The sequence below is a fragment of the Coenobita brevimanus genome, chromosome 92 (assembly GCF_032717465.1).
Source record: "Coenobita brevimanus isolate Jiangsu-jjx chromosome 92, ASM3271746v2, whole genome shotgun sequence".
In the NCBI taxonomy this organism is placed as follows: Eukaryota; Metazoa; Arthropoda; class Malacostraca; order Decapoda; family Coenobitidae; genus Coenobita; species Coenobita brevimanus.
The window spans coordinates 26,975,390-26,999,363 of record NC_137045.1 but is presented as its reverse complement, the minus strand read 5'-3'; the positions used below and the strand labels follow the sequence as shown (position 1 = coordinate 26,999,363).

General features: G+C 44.1%; 1 protein-coding gene across 1 annotated transcript; it reads left to right on the top strand.

The window, feature by feature from the left end:
* The first annotated feature begins 4,029 nt into the window (after window positions 1-4,029).
* Window positions 4,030-19,439, top strand: LOC145412176 (Y-box-binding protein 2-like). The gene is made up of 3 exons (XM_080282109.1): window positions 4,030-4,417; window positions 18,191-18,286; window positions 19,318-19,439. Exons 1-3 carry the CDS (start codon window positions 4,030-4,032, stop codon window positions 19,437-19,439), a joined length of 606 nt encoding a protein of 201 aa, XP_080138235.1.
* The last annotated feature ends 4,535 nt before the right edge of the window (window positions 19,440-23,974 follow it).

Sequence of the window (23,974 nt, the reverse complement as noted above, 5' to 3'; positions counted from 1 at the left end):
CATTATAGTTGGACATATTAAATATTTCTTGTTTTCACCCGTACGCCCGAATGTCTTGGCTATTTTTCATATTTACTCAGCTACCATACGATTATCTTCAGAGACTTAAAGATCTTCAGGTGGCAAAGAATTACGGAAAGCTAATGTAATTTCTAGAGTAAACGAAGTCTCTCAATGGAATCTAAAGAAGACAAGGTTTTATTAACGCATAATTTAGGTCCATAGTTCGTTTACATTCTCTAGAGGTGCCTCAGAGTGACGTCTCCAACTTGTGGTATTCTGTTCATACTTTCCTTGTACTTTTGAATAAAGGTGTGTAAGTGAATCTGACAGTTCACTATCTATCTATCTACCTATCTATAGCCCGACGCCCTAATCCCGCAAAGGGTGGCCGCAGACAAAACGCCTCCAAATTACTCTGTCACCCGCCATTAGACATCCCTCCCCCCAACACACACACCCCTCCCTCATATACCTCTCAAATCCATCCCTCCACCTAATCCTTGGTCTTTCCCTAACTCTCCCTCCCTCCACCTCACCTACATACACCCTCTTTGTCAGTCTTTAATTCTCCATTCTCTCCACATGTCCGAACCACCTCAGTGTATTTCTAATCTTCTCAACCACATCCACATCTACCCCACAACGTTCCTTCACTTCTTCATTCGTCAACCTGTCCCTCCACGTCACTCCACATGCTCCTCTCAAGTAACTCATTTCCACTGCTCTCTCTCTTGACTTGTTCCCCTCTTGCAAGGTCCACGCCTCGCTTCCATACGTCGGGGTAGGGATCAAAATACCATCATGCGGTGACATCTTAACTTCCATACTCACCTGCCTATTTCTCATCATTGCTTTCAGTGCACCAACAACCTTCCTTCCCTGTTGTACCCTTTCACGTACTTCATCCCCCAAATTTCCATCCTTACTCATCACACTACCCAGGTACTTAAATGCACCCAAATTCTCCATATCCTCACCATCCAACCTCACTGCACACTCTGTGACTACATTCCTCTCAAACGCCATAACTTTACTTTTGTTTACATTAACTATCAGCTCCCTCCTCCTGCACACTGTCCCAAATTCATTCACCAAATCTTGCAACTCCCATTCATCTTCACTCAACAATACTGTATCATCAGCAAACAACAACACTTCCTTGATAATTTCACACAGTAACTATTTCGAGCTTTTACCCCTATACCTCAAATCGTAGCTATTTTTCATAGTTAGTCAGCTACCATTCGATTTTTTCAGGCTTGGAAGGATCCTCAGTTGGCAGAGAATTAATGAAGGCTAATCTAAATTGTCCAGCTCAATGGAATCCACAAAAGTTAGCTTTTTATTTGCGTATATTATAGGTCAATACACTCTCGACAGGTTCGTACCTCAGAAAAACACCTCCATGTGGTGTTACCGATGTAACCGGATGGCTAAACGGTTTCGTCATATGATGGTCCTTCAGCCAAATCCTATCCGCCGAGAGGAGAATGGTGAACTGGTTTCAAAGGGAAACTAAGCATGTAATCCTGCTGTTCCTCATTTCAGAACAGTCTCGGACTCAAAACATTAACCACTACTACGTCTACGACGACTTTTCTAGCAACCTTCCCGAATCTTCTCGTGGTCTTGACCTTGTGAGAGTCTCTTGTGTCATTCGTGCTTCCTTTAGTTTCGTTTCGTCTGTCCCTGAGTTGAACTTCTTACCTGCGTTTGCCTACATAAGCGGGGCTGTTACTGTCGTTAGTTGACGGATGGATTTAGACCGCTTTGTTGTGTGCTCTGCAATTGGATTTTGTGATTATAGTAAGATACCTGTCAAAAGTGAGTTAATGTTTTTTAAATATGAGTCAAAATCAATTTCCTTGTGTGTGTGTGTGTGTGTGTGTGTGTGTGTGTGTGTGTGTGTGTGTGTGTGTGTGTGTGTGTGTTTGTGTGTGTTTGTGTGTGTGCTGTATGTGTGTTCGTGTTAATGTCTAAACGCGTGTTTGAATTTTTGTTTGCATGTGTTTTTTTGTATTTCTTTTTGTTCACTAACGAGTAAGTGCTCGCCTTGGGACATATTTGACTGTCCTTCCAGACAAGATCAGCAGTCCCACGCACCTCATGGTATCACAAGTCACCACTTCGACGTCATTACACATTGTCCATATGAATATACGTGGTCTACCTTATTCATGAGTCAGTGTGATAGTTCGAACAAGTGCGATTTTATTATCATTTCATACCTGCCGGTCTGCTCACTTGTCTTCTAACACGTCTTTCCCTCACCATTCGCGTAAATCATTTTTTCTTCAAAGCTTCATCCTCAGTTTCAGGTACAGTACAGTCTGCATCTATTATAGCACAATTTGATGAGAGAATCCAATTCTTAGGTAAACTGTTAATTCCTTAAATCTAAGCCTTACCAAACAACCGAAAAATACAAAGTAGTCATTAACTATACACAATGCATTTGATCCGATAAGTCAAAAAGGTTCACGTAATTGTTAGCCGATACATAAGTTGTACTTTTCAGCAAAGCTTGCTAAGTGAATCAGACAGTTCACACTTCCATTATAGTTGGACATATTAAATATTTCTTGCTTTCACCCGTACGCCTCAATGTCTTGGCTATTTTTCATATTTACTCAGCTACCATACGATTATCTTCAGAGAATTAAAGATCTTCAGGTGGCAAAGAATTACCGAAAGCTAATATAATTTCTAGAGTAAACGAAGTCTCTCAATGGAATCGAAAGAAGACAGGGTTTTATTAACGCATAATTTAGGTCCATAGTTCGTTTACATTCTCTAGAGGTGCCTCAGAGTGACGTCTCCAACTTGTGGTATTCCGTTGATACTTTCCTTGTACTTTTGAATAAAGGTGTGTAAGTGAATCTGACAGTTCACTATCTATCTATACCCCGACGCCCTAATCCCGCAAAGGCTGGCCGGAGACAAAACGCCTCCAAGTCACTCTGTCACCCGCCGTTAGACATCCCTCCCCCCAACACACACACCCCTCCCTCATATACCTCTCAACTCCATCCCTCCACCTCATCCTCGGTCTTTCCCTCCCTCTCCCTCCCTCCACCTCACCTACATACACCCTCTTTGTCAGTCTTTCATTCTCCATTCTCTCCACATGTCCGAACCACCTCAGTGTATTTCTAATCTTCTCAACCACATCCACATCTACCCCACAACGTTCCCTCACTTCTTCATTCGTCAACTTGTCCCTCCACGTCACTCCACAAGTAACTCATTTCCACTGCTCTCACTCTTGACTTGTTCCCCTCTTGCAAGGTTCACGCCATGCTTCCATACGTCAGGGTAGGGATCACAATACCATCATGCGGTGACTTCTTAATTTCCATACTCACCTCCCTATTTTTTTCATCACTGCTTTCAGTGTACCAACAAACTTCCTTCCCTGTTGTACCCTTTCACGACCCTTTCACGTACTTCATCCCCCAAAGTTCCATCCTTACTCATCACACTACCCAAGTACTTGAATGCACTTAAATTCTCCATATCCTCACCATCCAACCTCACTGCACACTCTGTGACTTCATTCCTCTCAAACACCATAACTTTACTTTTGTTTACATTAACTATCACCTTCCTCCTCCTACACACTGTCCCAAATTCATTCACCAAATCTTGCAACTCCCATTCATCTTCACTCAACAATACTCTATCATCAGCAAACAACAACACTTCCTTGATAATTTGACACTGTAACTATTTCGAGCTTTTACCCCTATACCTCAAATCGTAGCTATTTTTCATAGTTAGCTACCATTCGATTTTATTCAGGCTAGGAAGGATCCTTAGAGAATTAATGAAGGCTAATCTAAATTGTCCAGTAAAATTAGTTTCTCCTCAGCTCAATGGAATCCACAAAAGTTAGCTTTTTATTTACGTATATTATAGGTCCATACTCTCTCGAGAGGTACGTATCTCAGAAAACACCTCCATGTGGTGTTACCGATGTAACCGCATGGCTAAATTCCACTCTGCTTTGCCTGGCCAGTCGCCACTATGCCCGAGCCGACCGAGACACCTGCTTCACCTGCTCACGCCTTCGACCCGTTGAGGGGGGCACCCAGTAGCAGATCCGAGCCGTCAGGAGCCTCTACCATCCGGGGAACCGTGAAGTGGTACAACGTGAGAGCGTGTTACGGGTTCATCAGGCGCCAGGATACTGGCTCTGATGTATTCGTCCACGTCTCTGGGATCGCTGTACCTAATCCACGGTTTTTCCAGCGCTCTCTTGGCGATGGGGAGACAGTGGAGTTTCGTATCGTTCAGGCTGCCAAGGGTCCCGAGGCTACGGATGTCACTGGACCGGGTGATGTTGCCGTGCAGGGCTCTGCTCATGCACGGCGCCGCCCCCCGGCCCCGAGACGCCAGCCTAGGGGTCCTGGGAGTTCTGGCGATACTAACACACTCGTTGCGATGTGTATCGCGACGGCTGAAGCTTTTAGTGGGGGTAGTAAGGCGGTTCTGGCTGTTCTTCCTCAAATCTTTAAGGAGAACGGCCTTCCACGCCTTACTATTCCCCGGAGCTTCACCCGCGATCCTCGTCACCCCCCTCGTCAGGAGCGTCAGGCCCGGCGGCCGCAGCCTCCACCTCCCCACACAACACCGCGGAAACGGCTGAGGCTGGATGCCCCTCTCAACAGGGCGACTGGCACCACCACTACCGAACCACTCCTTACCGACCCGGAACCGATACAGGCCATGGAACTAGAGCATGGAGAGAGTCGTGGAGGTTCACCTCCCTTCGTCAGGAGCTGAGGGGGAGCGTGTCTCTTCTCCCGTCCCTTCCGTCCATCTGGACGAGGCAGAGCCGCCCTCCTTGACTTCTCCATCTGCTCCTGACGAAGAGGAGGTGCCTCTTCCTCTTCCTCCTCCACCACCGCCTGCTGCCATTGCTCGCCCCTCTTCTCCCCCTCCACCTAAGGAGAAGAGGAAAAAATCGAAGAAGAAAGGGGGGAAGGACAAGGCTGACCCCTCAACTGTCGCACGCCGCCTCGAGGCTCTTCTACCGCCCCTTTCTGACATCGCTACACTCGACGCCCGCACGGATACGGACTTAGAAGAACTTTTATACGACCTCACGGATCCTATTAATGACCAAGACACATTGCCACATGTCTATCGGCAATTGTACAAGGATTTCCGTGAGGCGTATCTTTCCAACTCCCTTTCTCCATCTCAGGAAGCCGTGATCCGTGAGGGCGTCGAGTTTGATCCACCTAGAGCTGCATTGGTCCACTACATCGCAGTCAGACTGCTTTCGTAATCCTGCTCCTTTCCATCAGTCACTGCCCACTTCCATCCTCTGCAGTTGCACCTTGCCTGTTTGCCGCCCTTGCCTCGTCTTTATTCTGGCTGCCGTCTCTGCTTTACTTTTTTTTTTTTTTTTTTTTTTCTCGTCGTTTTCTCTGCTTTTTTATTGGTTTTTCCCGTGACGGGCTCTTTGTTTGCCCGTTCCCCACCATGTTGTGGGGAGAATATTACACAAACAAGCATGGCTAAACGGTTTCGTCATATGATTGTCCTTCAGCCAAATCCTATCCGCCGAGAGGAGAAGGGTGAACTGGTTTCAAAGGGAACTAAGCATGTAATCCTGCTGTTCCTCATTTCAGAACAGTCTGGGACTCAAAACATTAACCACTGCTACGACTACGACGACTTTTCTATCAACCTTCCCAAATCTTCTCGTGGTCTTGACCTTGTGAAAGTCTGTTGTGTCATTCGTGCTTCCTTTAGTTTCGTTTCTTCTCTCCCTGAGTTGAACTTCTTGCTTGCCTTTGCTTATATAAGCGGGGTTGTTACTGTCGTTAGTTGACGGATGGACTTAGATCGCTTTGTTGGTGTGCTCTGCAATTGGATTTTGTGAATATAGTAAGATACATGTCACACGTGAGTTAATGTTTTTTAAATATGAGTCAAAATCAGGTTTCTTTGTGTGTGTGTGTGTGTGTGTGTGTGTGTGTGTGTGTGTGTGTGTGTGTGTGTGTGTGTGTGTGTGTGTGTGTGTGTGTGTGTGTGTGTGTGTGTGTGTGTGTGTGTGTGTGTGTGTGTGTGTGTGTGTGTGTGTATGTGTGTGTGTGTGTGTGTGTGTGTGTGTGTGTGTGTGTGTGTGTGTGTGTGTGTGTGTGTGTGTGTGTGTGTGTGTGTGTGTGTGTGTGTGTGTGTGTGTGTGTGTGTGTGTGTGTGTGTGTGTGTGTGTGTGTGTGTGTGTGTGTGTGTGTGTGTGTGTGTGTGTGTGTGTGTGTGTGTGTGTGTGTGTGTGTGTGTGTGTGTGTGTGTGTGTGTGTGTGTGTGTGTGTGTGTGTGTGTGTGTGTGTGTGTGTGTGTGTGTGTGTGTGTGTGTGTGTGTGTGTGTGTGTGTGTGTGTGTGTGTGTGTGTGTGTGTGTGTGTGTGTGTGTGTGTGTGTGTGTGTGTGTGTGTGTGTGTGTGTGTGTGTGTGTGTGTGTGTGTGTGTGTGTGTGTGTGTGTGTGTGTGTGTGTGTGTGTGTGTGTGTGTGTGTGTGTGTGTGTGTGTGTGTGTGTGTGTGTGTGTGTGTGTGTGTGTGTGTGTGTGTGTGTGTGTGTGTGTGTGTGTGTGTGTGTGTGTGTGTGTGTGTGTGTGTGTGTGTGTGTGTGTGTGTGTGTGTGTGTGTGTGTGTGTGTGTGTGTGTGTGTGTGTGTGTGTGTGTGTGTGTGTGTGTGTGTGTGTGTGTGTGTGTGTGTGTGTGTGTGTGTGTGTGTGTGTTCGTGTTATTGTCTGAATGTGTGTTTTACTTTTTGTTTACATGTGTGTTTTTGTGTTTCTTTTTGTTCACTAACGAGTAAGTGCTCGCCTTATGACATATTTGACTGTCCTTCCAGACAAGATCAGCAATCCCACGCACCCCATGGTATCACAAGTCACCACTTCGACGCTATTACACATCGTCCATATTGAATATACGTGGTCTACCTTATTCATGAGTCAGTGTGATAGTTCGAGCATGTGCGATTTTATGATCATTTCATACCTGCCGGTCTGCTCACTTGTCTTCTAACACGTCTTTCCCTCACCATTCGTGGAAATCATTTTTTTTTCTTCAAAGCTTCATCCTCAGTTTCAGGTACAGTACAGTCTGCATCTATTACAGCACAATTTGATGAGAGAATCCAATTCTTAGGTAAACTGTCAATTGATTAAATCTAAGCCTTACCAAACAACCGAAAAATACAAAGTAAACAGTCATGAACTATACACAATGCATTTGATCCGATAAGTCAAAAAGGTTCACGTAACTGTTAGCCGATACATAAGTTTTACTTTTCAGCAAAGCTTCCTAAGTGAATCAGACAGTTCACACTTCCATTATAGTAGGACATATTAAATATTTCTTGCTTTCACCCGTACGCCTCAATGTCTTGGTTATTTTTCATATTTACTCAGCTACCATACCATTATCTTCAGAGAATTAAAGATCTTCAGGTGGCAAAGAATTACCGAAAGCTAATGTAATTTCTAGAGTAAACGAAGTCTCTCAATGGAATCTTAGGAAGACAGGGTTTTATTAACGCATAATTTAGGTTCATAGTTCGTTCACATTCTCTAGAGGTGCCTCAGAGTGACGTCTCCAACTTGTGGTCTATCTATCTATTGCCAGACACCTCAATCCCGTTTGGGGTGGCCACAAACAAATCGCCTCCAAGTCGCCCTGTCCCCAGCCATTTCACTGCCCTGCTCGCAACTCACACACCCCTCTCTCATATACCTCTCCACCCCATCCCTCCATCTCACCCTCGGCCTCCCTCTCCCTCTTCCCCCCTCCACCTCACTCACATACACTCTATTCGTCAGTCTTTCACCCTCCATCCTCTCCACATGGCCAAACCACCTCAGTGTGTTCCTCATAACGCTTCCTATCACATCCACATCCACACCACAACGCTCCTTTATATCCTCATTCGTCAGCCTGTCTCTCCACGTGACTCCACAGGCTCCTCTTAAATAACTCATTTCCACTGCTCTCACTCTTGACGTGTGTCCTTCCAACAATGTCCAAGCTTCACTTCCGTACGTTAGAGTTGGTATCACAATACTGTCATGTATTCCGTTGATACTTTCCTTGTACTTTTGAATAAAAGTGTGTAAGTGAATCTGACAGTTCACTATCTATCTATCTATCTATCTATAGCCCGACGCCCTAATCCCGCAAAGGGTGGCCGCAGACAAAACGCCTCTAAGTCACTCTGTCACCCGCCATTAGACATCCCTCCCCCCAACACACACACCCCTCCCTCATATACCTCTCAACTTTATCCCTCCACCTCATCCTCGGTCTTTCACTCCCTCTCCCTGCCTCCACTTCACCTACATACACCCTCTTAGGCAGTCTTTCATTCTCCATTCTCTCCACATATCCAAACCACCTCAGTGTATTTCTAATCTTCTCAACCACATCCACATCTACCCCACAACGTTCCTTCACTTCTTCATTCGTCAACCTGTCCCTCCACGTCACTCCACAAGTAACTCTTTTCCACTGCTTTCACTCTTGACTTGTTCCCCTCTTGCAAGGTCCACGCCTCGCTTCCATACTTCAGGGTAGGGATCACAATACCATCATGCGGTGACTTCTTAACTTCCATACTCACCTCCCTATTTTTCATCACTGCTTTCAGTGCACCAACAACCTTCCTTCCCTGTTGTAACCTTTCACGTACTTCATCCCCCAAATTTCCATCCTTACTCATCACACTACCCAAGTACTTGAATGCACTCAAATTCTCCATATCCTCACCATCCAACCTCACTGCACACTGTGTGACTTCATTCCTCTCAAACACCATAACTTTACTTTTGTTTACATTAACTATCAGCTTCCTTCTCCTACACACTGTCACAAATTCATTCACCAAATCTTGCAACTCCCATTCATCTTCACTCAACAATACTCTGTCATCAGCAAACAACAACACTTCCTTGATAATTTGACAGAGTAACTATTTAGAGCTTTTACCCCTATACCTCAAATCGTAGCTATTTTTCATAGTTAGCTACCATTCGATTTTATTCAGGCTGGGAAGGATCCTCAGAGAATTAATGAAGGCTAATCTAAATTGTCCAGTAAAATTAGTTTCTCCTCAGCTCAATGGAATCCAAAAAGTTAGTTTTTAATTAACGTATATTATAGGTTAATACACTCTCGAGAGGTACGTACCTCAGAAAACACCTCCATTTGGTGTTACCGATGTAACCGCGTGGCTAAACGGTTTCGTCATATGATGGTCCTCCAGCCATATCCTATCCGCCGAGAGGAGAAGGGTGAACTGGTTTCAAAGGGAACTAAGCATGTAATCCTGCTGTTCCTCATTTCAGAACAGTCTGGGACTCAAAACATTAACCACTACTACGACTACGACGATTTTTCTAGCAACCTTCCCGAATCTTCTCGTGGTCTTGACCTTGTGAGAGTCTCTTGTGTCATTCGTGCTTCCTTTAGTTTCGTTTCTTCTCTCCCTGAGTTGAACTTCTTGCTTGCGTTTGCCTATATAAGCGGGGTTGGTATTATCGTTAGTTGACGGATGGACTTAGACCGCTTTGTTGGTGTGCTCTGCAATTGGATTTTGTGAATATAGTTAGATACCTGTCACACGTGAGTTAATGTTTTTTAAATATGAGTCAAAATCAGATTCCTTGTGTGTGTGTGTGTGTGTGTGTGTGTGTGTGTGTGTGTGTGTGTTCGTGTTATTGTCTGAATGTGTGTTTGAATTTTTGTTTGCATGTGTGTTTTTGTGTTTCTTTTTGTTCACTAACGAGTAAGTGCTCGCCTTGGGACATATTTGACTGTCCTTCCAGACAAGATCAGCAATCCCACGCACCCCATGGTATCACAAGTCACCACTTCGACGCTATTACACATCGTCCATATTGAATATACGTGATCTACCTTATTCATGAGTCAGTGTGATAGTTCGAGCAAGTGCGATTTTATGATCATTTCATACCTACCGGTCTGCTCACTTGTCTTCTAACACGTCTTTCCCTCACCATTCGTGGAAATCATTTTTTTTTTTTCTTCATAGATTCATCCTCAGTTTCAGGTACAGTACAGTCTGCATCTATTACAGCACAATTTGATGAGAGAATCCAATTCTTAGGTAAACTGTCAATTGATTAAATCTAAGCCTTACCAAACAACCGAAAAATACAAAGTAAACAGTCATGAACTATACACAATGCATTTGATCCGATAAGTCAAAAAGGTTCACGTAACTGTTAGCCGATACATAAGTTGTACTTTTCAGGAAAGCTTCCTAAGTGAATCAGACAGTTCACACTTCCATTATAGTTGGACATATTAAATATTTCTTGCTTTCACCCGTACGCCTCAATGTCTTGGCTATTTTTCATATTTACTCAGCTACCATACCATTATCTTCAGAGAATTAAAGATCTTCAGGTGGCAAAGAATTACCGAAAGCTAATGTAATTTCTAGAGTAAACGAAGTCTCTCAATGGAATCTTAGGAAGACAGGGTTTTATTAACGCATAATTTAGGTCCATAGTTCGTTCACATTCTCTAGAGGTGCCTCAGAGTGACGTCTCCAACTTGTGGTCTATCTATCTACCTATCTATTGCCAGACGCCTCAATCCCGTTTGGGGTGGCCACAAACAAATCGCCTTCAAGTCGCCCTGTCCCCCGACATTTCACTGCCCTGCTCGCAACTCACACACCCCTCTCTCATATACCTCTCCACCCCATCCCTCCATCTCATCCTCGGCCTCCCTCTCCCTCTTTCCCCCTCCACCTCACTCAAATACACTCTATTCGTCAGTCTTTCACCCTCCATCCTCTCCACATGGCCAAACTACCTCAGTGTGTTCCTCATAACGCTTCCTATCACATCCACATCCACACCACAACGCTCCTTTATATCCTCATTCGTCAGCCTGTCTCTCCACGTGACTCCACAGGCTCCTCTTAAATAACTCATTTCCACTGCTCTCACTCTTGACTTGTGTCCTTCCAACAATGTCCAAGCTTCACTTCCGTACGTTAGAGTTGGTATCACAATACTGTCATGTATTCCGTTGATACTTTCCTTGGACTTTTGAATAAAGGTGTGTAAGTGAATCTGACAGTTCACTATCTATCTATCTATCTATCTATAGCCCGACGCCCTAATCCCGCAAAAGGTGGCCGCAGACAAAACGCCTCTAAGTCACTCTGTCACCCGCCATTAGACATCCCTCCCCCCAACACACACACCCCTCCCTCATATACCTCTCAACTCCATCCCTCCACCTCGTCCTGGGTCATTCCCTCCCTCTCCCTGCCTCCACCTCACCTACATACACCCTCTTTGTCAGTTTTTCATTCTCCATTCTCTCCACATATCCAAACCACCTCAGTGTATTTCTAATCTTCTCAACCACATCCACATGTACCCCACAACGTTCCCTCACTTCTTCATTCGTCAACCTGTCCCTCCACGTCACTCCACAAGTAACTCATTTCCACTGCTCTCACTCTTGACTTGTTCCCCTCTTGCAAGGTCCACGCCTCGCTTCCATACGTCAGGGTAGGGATCACAATACCATCATGCGGTGACTTCTTAACTTCCATACTCACCTCCCTATTTCTCATCACTGCTTTCAGTGCACCAACAACCTTCCTTCCCTGTTGTAACCTTTCACGTACATCATCCCTCAAATTTCCATCCTTACTCATCACACTACGCAAGTACTTGAATGCACTCAAATTCTCCATATCCTCACCATCCAACCTCACTGCACACTCTGTGACTTCATTCCTCTCAAACACCATAACTTTACTTTTGTTTACATTAACTATCACCCTCCTCCTCCTACATACTGTCCCAAATTCATTCACCAAATCTTGCAACTCCCATTCATCTTCACTCAACAATACTCTATCATCAGCAAACAACAACACTTCCTTGATAATTTGACACAGTAACTATTTCGAGCTTTTACCCCTATACCTCAAATCGTAGCTATTTTTCATAGTTAGTCAGCTACCATTCGATTTTATTCAGGCTAGGAAGGATCCTCAGGTGGCAGAGAATTAATGAAGGCTAATCTAAATTGTCCAGTAAAATTAGTTTCTCCTCAGCTCAATGGAATCCACAAAAGTTAGCTTTTTATTTACGTATATTATAGGTCAATACACTCTCGAGAGGTACGTATCTCAGAAAACACCTCAATGTGGTGTTACCGATGTAACCGGATGGCAAAACGGTTTCGTCATATGATGGTCCTTCAGCCAAATCCTATCCGCCGAGAGGAGAATTGTGAACTGGTTTCAAAGGGAACTAAGCATGTAATCCTGCTGTTCCTCATTTCAGAACAGTCTGGGACTCAAAACATTAACCACTACTACGACTACGACGACTTTTCTAGCAACCTTCCCGAATCTTCTCGTGGTCTTGACCTTGTGAGAGTCTCTTGTGTCATTCGTGCTTCCTTTAGTTTCGTTTCTTCTCTCCCTGAGTTGAACTTCTTGCTTGCGTTTGCCTATATAAGCGAGGTTGGTACCGTCGTTAGTTGACGAATGGATTTAGACCGCTTTGTTGGTGTGCTCTGCAATTGGATTTTGTGAATATAGTAAGATACCTGTCACATGTGAGATAATGTTTTTTAAATATAAGTCAAAATCAGGTTCCTTGTGTGTGTGTGTGTGTGTGTGTGTGTGTGTGTGTGTGTGTGTGTGTGTGTGTGTGTCTGTGTGAGTGTGTGTGTGTGTGTTCGTGTTATTGTCTGAATGTGTGTTTGAATTTTTGTTTGCATGTGTGTTTTTGTGTTTCTTTTTGTTCATTAACGAGTAAGTGCTCGCCTTGGGATATATTTGACTGTCCTTCCAGACAAGATCAGCAATCCCACGCACCCCATCGTATCACAAGTCACCACTTCGACGCTATTACACATCGTCCGTATTGAATATACGTTATCTACCTTATTCATAAGTCAGTGTGATAATTAGAGCAAGTGCGATTTTATGATCATTTCATACCTGCCGGTCTGCTCACTTGTCTTCTAACACGTCTTTTCCTCACCATTCGTAGAAATCATTTTTTTTTTTCTTCATAGCTTCATCCTCTGTTTCAGGTACAGTACAGTTTGCATCTATTACAGCACAATTTGATGAGAGAATCCAATTCTTAGGTAAACTGTCAATTGATTAAATATAAGCCTTACGAAACAACCGAAAAATACAAATTAACAGTCATGAACTATACACAATGCATTTGATCCGATAAGTCAAAAAGATTCACGTAACTGTTAGCCGATACATAAGTTGTACTTTTCAGCAAAGCTTCCTAAGTGAATCAGACAGTTCACACTTACATTATAGTTGTACATATTAAATATTTCTTGCTTTCACCCGTACGCCTCAATGTCTTGGCTATTTTTCATATCTACTCAGCTACCATACCATTATCTTCAGAGAATTAAATATCTTCAGGTGGCAAAGAATTACCGAAAGCTAATGTAATTTCTAGAGTAAACGAAGTCTCTCAATGGAATCTAAAGAAGACAGGATTTTATTAACGCATAATTTAGGTACATAATTCGTTTACATTCTCTAGAGGTGCCTCACAGTGACGTCTCCAACTTGTGGTATTCCGTTGAAACTTTCCTTGTACTTTTGAATAAATGTGTGTAAGTGAATCTGACAGTTCACTATCTATCTATCTATAGTCCGACGCCCCAATCCCGCAAAGGGTGGTCGCAGACAAAACGCCTCTAAGTCACTCTGTCAACCGCCATTAGACATCCCTCCCCTCAACACACACACTCCTCCCTCATATACGTCTCAACTCCATCCCTCACCCTCATCCTCGGTCTTTCCCTCCCTCTCACTCCCTCCACCTCACCTATATACACCCTCTTAGTCAGTCTTACATTCTCCATTCTCTCCACATATCCAAACCACCTCAGTGTATTTCTAATCTTCTCAACCACATCCACATCTACCCCACAACGTTCCTTCACTTCTTCATTCGTCAACCTATCCCTCCACATCACTCCACATGCTCCTCTCAAGTAACTCATTTCCACTGCTCTCACTCGTCACTTGTTCCCCTCTTGCAAGGTTCACGCCTCGCTTCCACACGTCAGGGTAGGGATCACAATACCATCATGCGGTGACTTCTTAACTTCCATTCTCACCTCCCTATTTCTCATCACTGCTTTCAATGTACCAACAACCTTCCTTCCCTGTTGTACCCTTTCACGTACTTCATCTCCCAAAGTTCCATCCTTACTCATAACACTACCTAAGTACTTGAATGCACTCACATTCTCCATATCCTCACCATCCAACCTCTGCACACTCTGTGACTTCATTCCTCTCAAACACCATAACTTTACTTTGGTTTACATTAACTTTCAGCTTCCTCCTCCTACACACTGTCCCAAATTCATTCACCAAACATTGCAACTCCCATTAATCTTCACTCAACAATACTATATCATCAGCAAACAACAACACTTCCTTGATGATTTGACACAGTATCTATTTCGAGCTTTTACCCCTATACCTCAAATCATAGCTATTTTTCATAATTACTCAGCTACCATTCGATTTTATTCAGGCTAGGAATAATCCTCAGGTGGCAGAGAATTAATGAAGGCTAATCTAAATTGTCCAGTAAAATAAGTTTCTCCTCAGCTCAATGGAATCCACAAAAGTTAGCTTTTTATTTACTTATATTATAGGTCAATACACTCTCGAGAGGTACGTACCTCAGAAAAACACCTCCATGTGGTGTTACCGATGTAACCGGATGGCTAAACGGTTTGGTCATATGATGGTCATTCAGCCAAATCCTATCCGCCGAGAGGAGAAGGGTGAACTGGTTTCAAAGGGAAACTAAGCATGTAATCCTGCTGTTCCTCATTTCAGAACAGTCTGGGACTCAAAACATTAACCACTACTACGACTACGACGACTTTTCTAGCAACCTTCCCGAATCTTCTCGTGGTCTTGACCTTGTGAGAGTCTCTTGTGTCATTCGTGCTTCCTTTAGTTTCGTTTCGTCTGTCCCTGAGTTGAACTTCTTACCTGCGTTTGCCTATGTAAGTGGGGTTGGTACTGTCGTTAGTTGACGGATGAATTTAGACAGCTTTGTTGTGTGCTCTGCAATTGATTTTTGTGATTATAGTAAGATACCTGTCACACGTGAGTTAATGTTTTTTAAATATGAGTTAAAATCAGGTTCCTTTTGTGTGTGTGTGTGTGTGTGTGTGTGTGTGTGTGTGTGTGTGTGTGTGTATGTGTGCTGTGTGTGTGTGTGTGTGTGTGTGTGTGTGTGTGTGTGTGTGTGTGTGTGTGTGTGTGTGTGTGTGTGTGTGTGTGTGTGTGTGTGTGTGTGAGTGTGTGTGTGTGTGTGTGTGTGTGTGTGTGTGTGTGTGTGTGTGTGTGTGTGTGTGTGTGTGTGTGTGTGTGTGTGTGTGTGTGTGTGTGTGTGTGTGTGTGTGTGTGTGTGTGTGTGTGTGTGTGTGTGTGTGTGTGTGTGTGTGTGTGTGTGTGTGTGTGTGTGTGTGTGTGTGTGTGTGTGTGTGTGTGTGTGTGTGTGTGTGTGTGTGTGTGTGTGTGTGTGTGTGTGTGTGTGTGTGTGTGTGTGTGTGTGTGTGTGTGTGTGTGTGTGTGTGTGTGTGTGTGTGTGTGTGTGTGTGTGTGTGTGTGTGTGTGTGTGTGTGTGTGTGTGTGTGTGTGTGTGTGTGTGTGTGTGTGTGTGTGTGTGTGTGTGTGTGTGTGTGTGTGTGTGTGTGTGTGTGTGTGTGTGTGTGTGTGTGTGTGTGTGTGTGTGTGTGTGTGTGTGTGTGTGTGTGTGTGTGTGTGTGTGTGTGTGTGTGTGTGTGTGTGTGTGTGTGTGTGTGTGTGTGTGTGTGTGTGTGTGTGTGTGTGTGTGTGTGTGTGGGTGTGTGTGTGTGTGTGTGTGTGTGTGTGTGTGTGTGTGTGTGTGTGTGTGTGTGTGTGTGTGTGTGTGTGTGTGTGTGTGTGTGTGTGCTGTGTGTATGTTTGTGTTATTGTCTGAATGTGTGTTTGAATTTTTGTTTGCATGTGTGTTTTTGTGTTTCTTTTTGTTCAGTAACGAGTAAGTGCTCGCCTTGGGACATATTTGACTGTCCTTCCAGACAAGATCAGCATTCCCAAGCACATGGTATCACAAGTCATCACTTCGACGCAATTACACATCGTCCATATTGAATATACGTGGTCTACCTTATTCAAGAGTCAGTGTGATAGTTCGAGGAAGTGCGATTTTATAATCATTTCATACCTGCCGGTCTGTTCACTTGTCTTCTAAAACGTCTTTCCCTCACCATTCGTGGAAATCATTTTTTCTTCATAGCTTCATCCTCAGTTTCAGGTACAGTACAGTCTGCATCTATTACAGCACAATTTGATGAGAGAATCCAATTCTTAGGTAAACTGTCAATTGATTAAATCTAAGCCTTACGAAACAACCGATAAATACAAAGTAGTCATGAACTTTACACAATGCATTTGATCCGATAAGTCAAAAAGGTTCACGTAATTGTTAGCCGATACATAAGTTGTACTTTTCAGCAAAGCTTGCTAAGTGAATCAGACAGTTCACATTTCCATTATAGTTGGACATATTAAATATTTCTTGCTTTCACCCGTACGCCTCAATATCTTGGCTATTTTTCATATTTACTCGGCTACCATACCATTATCTTCAGAGACTTAAAGATCTTCAGGTGGCAAAAAATTACCGAAAGCTAATGTAATTTCTAGAGTAAACGAAGTCTCTCAAATAAATCTAAAGAAGAAAGGGTTTTATTAACGCATAATTTAGGTCCATAGTTCGTTTACATTCTCTGGAGGTGCCTCAGAGTGACGTCTCCAACTTGTATTATTCCCTTCATACTTTCCTTGTACTTTTCAATAAAGGTGTGTAAGTGAATCTGACAGTTCACTATCTATCTATCTATCTATAGCCCAACGCCCTAATCCCGCAAAGGGTGCCAGCAGACAAAATGCCTCCAAGTCACTCTGTCACCCTCCATTAGACTTCCCTCCCCCAAAAACACACACCCCTCCCTCATATACCTTTCAACTACATCCCTCCACCTCATCCTCGATCTTTCCCTCCCTCTCCCTCCCTCCACCTCACCTACATACACCGTCTTTGTCAGTCTTTCATTCTCCATTCTCTCCACATGTCCGAACCACCTCAGTGTATTTCTAATCTTCTCAACCACATCCACATCTACCCCACAACGTTCCTTCACTTCTTCATTCATCAACCTGTCCCTCCACGTCACTCCACAAGTAACTCATTTCCACTGCTCTCACTCTTGACTTGTTCCCCTCTTGCAAGGTTCACTCCTGGGTTCCATACGTCAGGGTAGGGATCACAATATCATCATGCGGTGACTTCTTAGCTTCCATACTCACCTGCCTATTTTTCATCACTGCTTTCAGTGTACCAACAACCTTCCTTCCTTGTTGTACCCTTTCACGATCCTTTCACGTACTTCATCCCCCAAAGTTCCATCCTTACTCATCACACTACCCAGGTACTTGAATGCACTCAAATTCTTTTTATCCTCACCATCCAACCTCACTGCACACTCTGTGACTTCATTCCTCTCAAACACCATAACTTTACCTTTGTTGACATTAACTATCAGCTTCCTCCTCCTACACACTGTCCCAAATTCATTCACAAAATCTTGCAACTCCCATTCATCTTCACTCAACAATACTCTATCATCAGCAAACAACAACACTTCCTTGATAATTTGACACAGTAACTATTTCGAGCTTTTACCCCTATACCTCAAATCGTAGCTATTTTTCATAGTTAGTCAGTTACCATTCGATTTTATTCTGGCTAGGAAGGATCCTCAGGTGGCAGAGAATTAATGAAGGCTAATCTAAATTATCCAGTAAAATTAGTTTCTCCTCAGCTCAATGGAATCCACAAAAGTTATCTTTTTATTTATGTATATTAAAGGTCAATACCCTCTCGAGAGGTACGTACCTCAGAAAACACCTCCATGTGGTGTTACCGATGTAACCGGATGGCTAAACGGTTTCGTCATATGATGGTCCTTCAGCCAAATCCTATCCGCCGAGAGGAGAAGGGTGAATTGGTTTCAAAGGGAACTAAGCATGTAATCCTGCTGTTCCTCATTTCAGAACAGTCTTGGACTCAAAACATTAACCACAACTACGACTACGACGACTTTTCTATCAACCTTCCCGAATCTTCTCGTGGTGTTGACCTTGTCACACGTGAGCTAATGTTTTTTAAATATGAGTCAAAACCAGGTTCCTTTTGTGTGTGTGTGTGTGTGTGTGTGTGTGTGTGTGTGTGTGTGTGTGTGTGTGTGTGTGTGTGTGTGTGTGTGTGTGTGTGTGTGTGTGTGTGTGTGTGTGTGTGTGTGTGTGTGTGTGTGTGTGTGTGTGTGTGTGTGTGTGTGTGTGTGTGTGTGTGTGTGTGTGTGTGTGTGTGTGTGTGTGTGTGTGTGTGTGTGTGTGTGTGTGTGTGTGTGTGTGTGTGTGTGTGTGTGTGTGTGTGTGTGTGTGTGTGTGTGTGTGTGTGTGTGTGTGTGTGTGTGTGTGTGTGTGTGTGTGTGTGTGTGTGTGTGTGTGTGTGTGTGTGTGTGTGTGTGTGTGTGTGTGTGTGTGTGTGTGTGTGTGTGTGTGTGTGTGTGTGTGTGTGTGTGTGTGTGTGTGTGTGTGTGTGTGTGTGTGTGTGTGTGTGTGTGTGTGTGTGTGTGTGTGTGTGTGTGTGTGTGTGTGTGTGTGTGTGTGTGTGTGTGTGTGTGTGTGTGTGTGTGTGTGTGTGTGTGTGTGTGTGTGTGTGTGTGTGTGTGTGTGTGTGTGTGTGTGTGTGTGTGTGTGTGTGTGTGTGTGTGTGTGTGTGTGTGTGTGTGTGTGTGTGTGTGTGTGTGTGTGTGTGTGTGTGTGTGTGTGTGTGTGTGTGTGTGTGTGTGTGTGTGTGTGTGTGTGTGTGTGTGTGTGTGTGTGTGTGTGTGTGTGTGTGTGTGTGTGTGTGTGTGTGTGTGTGTGTGTGTGTGTGTGTGTGTGTGTGTGTGTGTGTGTGTGTGTGTGTGTGTGTGTGTGTGTGTGTGTGTGTGTGTGTGTGTGTGTGTGTGTGTGTGTGTGTGTGTGTGTGTGTGTGTGTGTGTGTGTGTGTGTGTGTGTGTGTGTGTGTGTGTGTGTGTGTGTGTGTGTGTGTGTGTGTGTGTGTGTGTGTGTTATTGTCTGAACGTATTTGAAATTTTGTTTGCATGTGTTTTTTTGTGTTTCTTTTTGTTCAGTAACGAGTAAGTGCTCGCCTTGGGACATATTTGACTGTCCTTCCAGACAAGATCAGCAATCCCACGCACCCCATGGTATCACAAGTCACCACTTCGACGCCATTACACATCGTCCATATTGAATAAACGTGGTCTACCTTATTCATGAGTCAGTGTGATAGTTCGAGCAAGTGCGATTTTATGATCATTTCATACCTGCCGGTCTGCTCACTTGTCTTCTAACACGTCTTTCCCTCACCATTCGTGGAAATCATTTTTTTTTCTTCATAGCTTCATCCTTAGTTTCAGGTACAGTACAGTCTGCATCTATTACAGCACAATTTGATGAGAGAATCCAATTCTTAGGTAAACTGTCAATTGATTAAATCTAAATCTTACGAAACAACCGAAAAATACAAAGTAAACAGTCATGAACTATACACAATGCATTTGATCCGATAAGTCAAAAAGGTCCTACCTCACTGCACACACTGTGACTTCATTCCTCTCAAACACCATAACTTTACTTTTGTTTACATTAACTATCAGCTTCCTCCTCCTACACACTGTCCCAAATTCATTCACCAAATCTTGCAACTCCCATTCATCTTCACTCAACAATACTGTATCATCAGCAAACAACAACACTTCCTTGATAATTTCACAGTGACTATTTCGAGCTTTTACCCCTATACCTCAAATCGTAGCTATTTTTCATAGTTAGTCAGCTACCATTCGATTTTTTCAGGCTAGGAAGGATCCTCAGGTGGCAGAGAATTAATGAAGGCTAATCTAAATTGTCCAGCTCAATGGAATCCACAAAAGTTAGCTTTTTATTTGCGTATATTATAGGTCAATAAGCTCTCGACAGGTACGTACCTCAGAAAAACACCTCCATGTGGTGTTACCGATGTAACCGGATGGCTAAACGGTTTCGTCATATGATGGTCCTTCAGCGAAATCCTATCCGCCGAGAGGAGAATGGTTGTTGTTGTTGTTGTTATTCTCCCCAACGTGGTGGGTAACGGGCAAACAAAAGAGCCCGTCACAGAAAGAGGCGAAAATAGCTCCAAAAATGGAGCAAAGCAGGGACAACGACGTGCAGACAGGGCAAGGGCGGCAGAGGAAGGGAACGAGGCGGCGATGGAACAACCCGATGATCGAGGAGGCGAGGGGGAGGGCGGTAGACAGCGCGGCGCCGATGGAGAGGGCGCCGGCATGCTCAGGTCGAACCCCCAAACGACTCGGTGATGGTATGCGGCCGGCTACTCTGATGTTAACCGAGGGCAGAGAGGGACGAGAGAGCGATGGACAGAACGGCGCCGATGGTAAGGGCGCCGAAGCTCAGATGGAAGTCCCGAACTCTGCCTTCAACCCCCATCTGACTCGCTCCAGCTCTCCACAGCAGCAGGTGGAAGCGTGGAGGGTAGGCCCAGTCCTGGTGTACACGTAGGGCACAACCCCGGTCAAGGTAGTGTCGGAGGAATGGCGGTCGGCCATGGAAAGGGCGGACGGCCTACATCTCCTGGTGGGCTGACCGGGGCACTCCCGGAGGTGGGGAGGACAGGCCCGTCCCGTGGCTGGTGCGGTTGCTGTGGAGAGCTGGTCCCGCCGGGAACAGCGGTGGAGGTGTTGCCTCGGCGAGAGGTGGACGGCGAGTGCAGGAGAATGGTGAACTGGTTTCAAAAGGAAACTAAGCATGTAATCCTGCTGTTCCTCATTTCAGAACAGTCTGGGACTCAAAACATTAACCACTACTACGACGACGACGACTTTTCTAGCAACCTTCCCGAATCTTCTCGTGGTCTAGAACTTGTGAGAGTCTCTTATGTCATTCGTGCTTCCTTTAGTTTCGTTTCGTCTGTCCCTGAGTTGAACTTCTTACCTGTGTTTGCCTAGATAAGCGGGGCTGTTACTGTCGTTAGTTGACGGATGGACTTAGACCTCTTTGTTGGTGTGCTCTGCAATTGGATTTTGTGATTATTGTAGGAACCTGTCACACATGAGTTAATGTTTTTTAAATATGAGTCAAAATCAGGTTCCTTGTGTGTGTGTGTGTGTTCGTGTTATTGTCTGAATGTGTGTTTGAATTTTTGTTTGCATGTGTGTTTTTGTGTTTCTTTTTGTTCAGTAACGAGTAAGTGCTCGCCTTGGGACATATTTGACTGTCCTTCCAGACAAGATCAGCATTCCCAAGCACCACATGGTATCACAAGTCATCACTTCGACGCCATTACACATCGACCATATTGAATATACGTGGTCTACCTTATTCATGAGTGAGTGTGATAGTTCGAGCAAGTACGATTTTATAATCATTTCATACCTGCCGGTCTGCTCACTTGTCTTCTAAAACGTCTTTCCCTCACCATTCGTGGAAATCATTTTTTCTTCATAGCTTCATCCTCAGTTTCAGGTACAGTACAGTCTGCATCTATTACAGCACAATTTGATGAGAGAATCCAATTCTTAGGTAAACTGTCAATTGATTAAATCTAAGCCTTACGAAACAACCGAAAAATACAAAGTAGTCATGAACTTTACACAATGCATTTGATCCGATAAGTCAAAAAGGTTCACGTAATTGTTAGCCGATACATAAGTTGTACTTTTCAGCAAAGCTTGCTAAGTGAATCAGACAGTTCACACTTCCATTATAGTTGGACATATTAAATATTTCTTGCTTTCACCCGTACGCCTCAATGTCTTGGCTATTTTTAATATTTACTCAGCTACCATACGATTATCTTCAGAGACTTAAAGATCTTCAGGTGGCAAAAAATTACCGAAAGCAAATGTAATTTCTAGAGTAAACGAAGTCTCTCAATGGAATCTAAAGAACACAGGGTTTTATTAACGCATAATTTAGGTCCATAGTTCGTTTACATTCTCTAGAGGTGCCTCAGAGTGACGTCTCCAACTTGTGGTATTCCGTTGATACTATCCTTGTAATTTTGACTAAAGGTGTGTAAGTGAATCTGACAGTTCACTATCTATCTATCTATCTATAGCCCGACGCCCTAATCCCACAAAGGGTGGCCGCAGACAAAACGCCTCCAAGTCACTCTGTCACCCGCCATTAGACATCCCTCCCCCCAACAAACACCCCCCTCCCTCATATACCTCTCAACTCCATCCCTCCACCTAGTCCTCGGTCTTTCCCTCCCTCTCCCTCCCTCCACCTCACCTACATACACCCTCTTAGTCTTTCATTCTCCATTCTCTCCACATTCCGAACCACCTCAGTGTATTTCTAATCTTCTCAACCACATCCACATCTACCCCACAACGTTCCTTCACTTCTTCATTCGTCAACCTGTCCCTCCACGTCACTCCACAAGTAACTCATTTCCACTGCTCTCACTATTGACTTGTTCCCCTCTTGCAAGGTTCACGCCTCGCTTCCATACGTCAGTGTAGGGATCACAATATCATCATGCGGTGACTTCTTAACTTCCATACTCACCTCCCTATTTTTCATCACTGCTTTCAGTGTACCAACAACCTTCCTTCCTTGTTGTACCCTTTCACGACCCTTTCACGTACTTCATCCCCCAAAGTTCCATCCTTACTCATCACACTACCCAGGTACTTGAATGCACTATAATTCTTTTTATCCTCACCATCCAACCTCACTGCACACTCTGTGACTTCATTCCTCTCAAACACCATAACTTTACTTTTGTTTACATTAACTATCAGCTTCCTCCTCCTACATACTGTCCCAAATTCATTCACCAAATCTTGCAACTCCCATTCATCTTCACTCAACAATACTCTATCATCAGCAAACAACAACACTTCCTTGATAATTTGACACAGTAACTATTTCGAGCTTTTACTCCTATGCCTCAAATCGTAGCTATTTTTCATAGTTAGTCAGCTACCATTCGATTGTATTCAGGCTAGGAAGGATCCTCAGGTGGCAGAGAATTAATGAAGGCTAATCTAAATTATCCAGTAAAATTAGTTTCTCCTCAGCTCAATGGAATCCACAAAAGTTAGCTTTTTATTTACTGATATTATAGGTCAATACACTCTCGAGAGGTACGTACCCCAGAAAACACCTGCATGTGGTGTTACCGATGTAACCGGATGGCTAAACGGTTCCGTCATATGATGGTCCTTCAGCCAAATCCTATCCGCCGAGAGGAGAAGGGTGAACTGGTTTCAAAGGGAACTAAGCATGTAATATTGCTGTTCCTCATTTCAGAACAGTCTTGGACTCAAAACATTAACCACTACTACGACTACGACGACTTTTCTAGCAACCTTCCCGAATCTTCTCGTGGTCTTGACCTTGTAATAGTCTGTTGTGTCATTCGTGCTTCCTTTAGTTTCGTTTCTTCTCTCCCTGAGTTGAACTTCTTGCTTGCGTTTGCCTATATAAGCTGGGTTGGTTCTGTCGTTAGTTGACGGATGGATTTACACCGCTTTGTTGGTGTGCTCTCCAATTGGATTTTGTGATTATAGTAAGATACCTGTCACACGTGAGTTAATGTTTTTTAAATATGAGTCAAAATCAGGTTCCTTGTGTGTGTGTGTGTGTGTGTGTGTGTGTGTGTGTGTGTGTGTGTGTGTTCGTGTTATTGTCTGAACGTGTGTTTGAATTTTTGTTTGCATGTGTGTTTTTGTGTTTAATTTTGTTTACTAACGAGTAAGTGCTCACCTTGGGACA

Excerpts from the sequence above, each read along its gene's own strand:
- LOC145412176 (XM_080282109.1), top strand. The coding sequence starts at position 4,030 with ATGCCCGAGCCGACCGAGACACCTGCTTCACCTGCTCACGCCTTCGAC. Across the intron at positions 4,418-18,190 it reads CCAGCCTAGGGGTCCTGGGA|AACAGTCTTGGACTCAAAAC; the intron begins GTTCTGGCGATA and ends TCCTCATTTCAG. Across the intron at positions 18,287-19,317 it reads TGGTGTTGACCTTGTCACAC|TAACGAGTAAGTGCTCGCCT; the intron begins GTGAGCTAATGT and ends CTTTTTGTTCAG.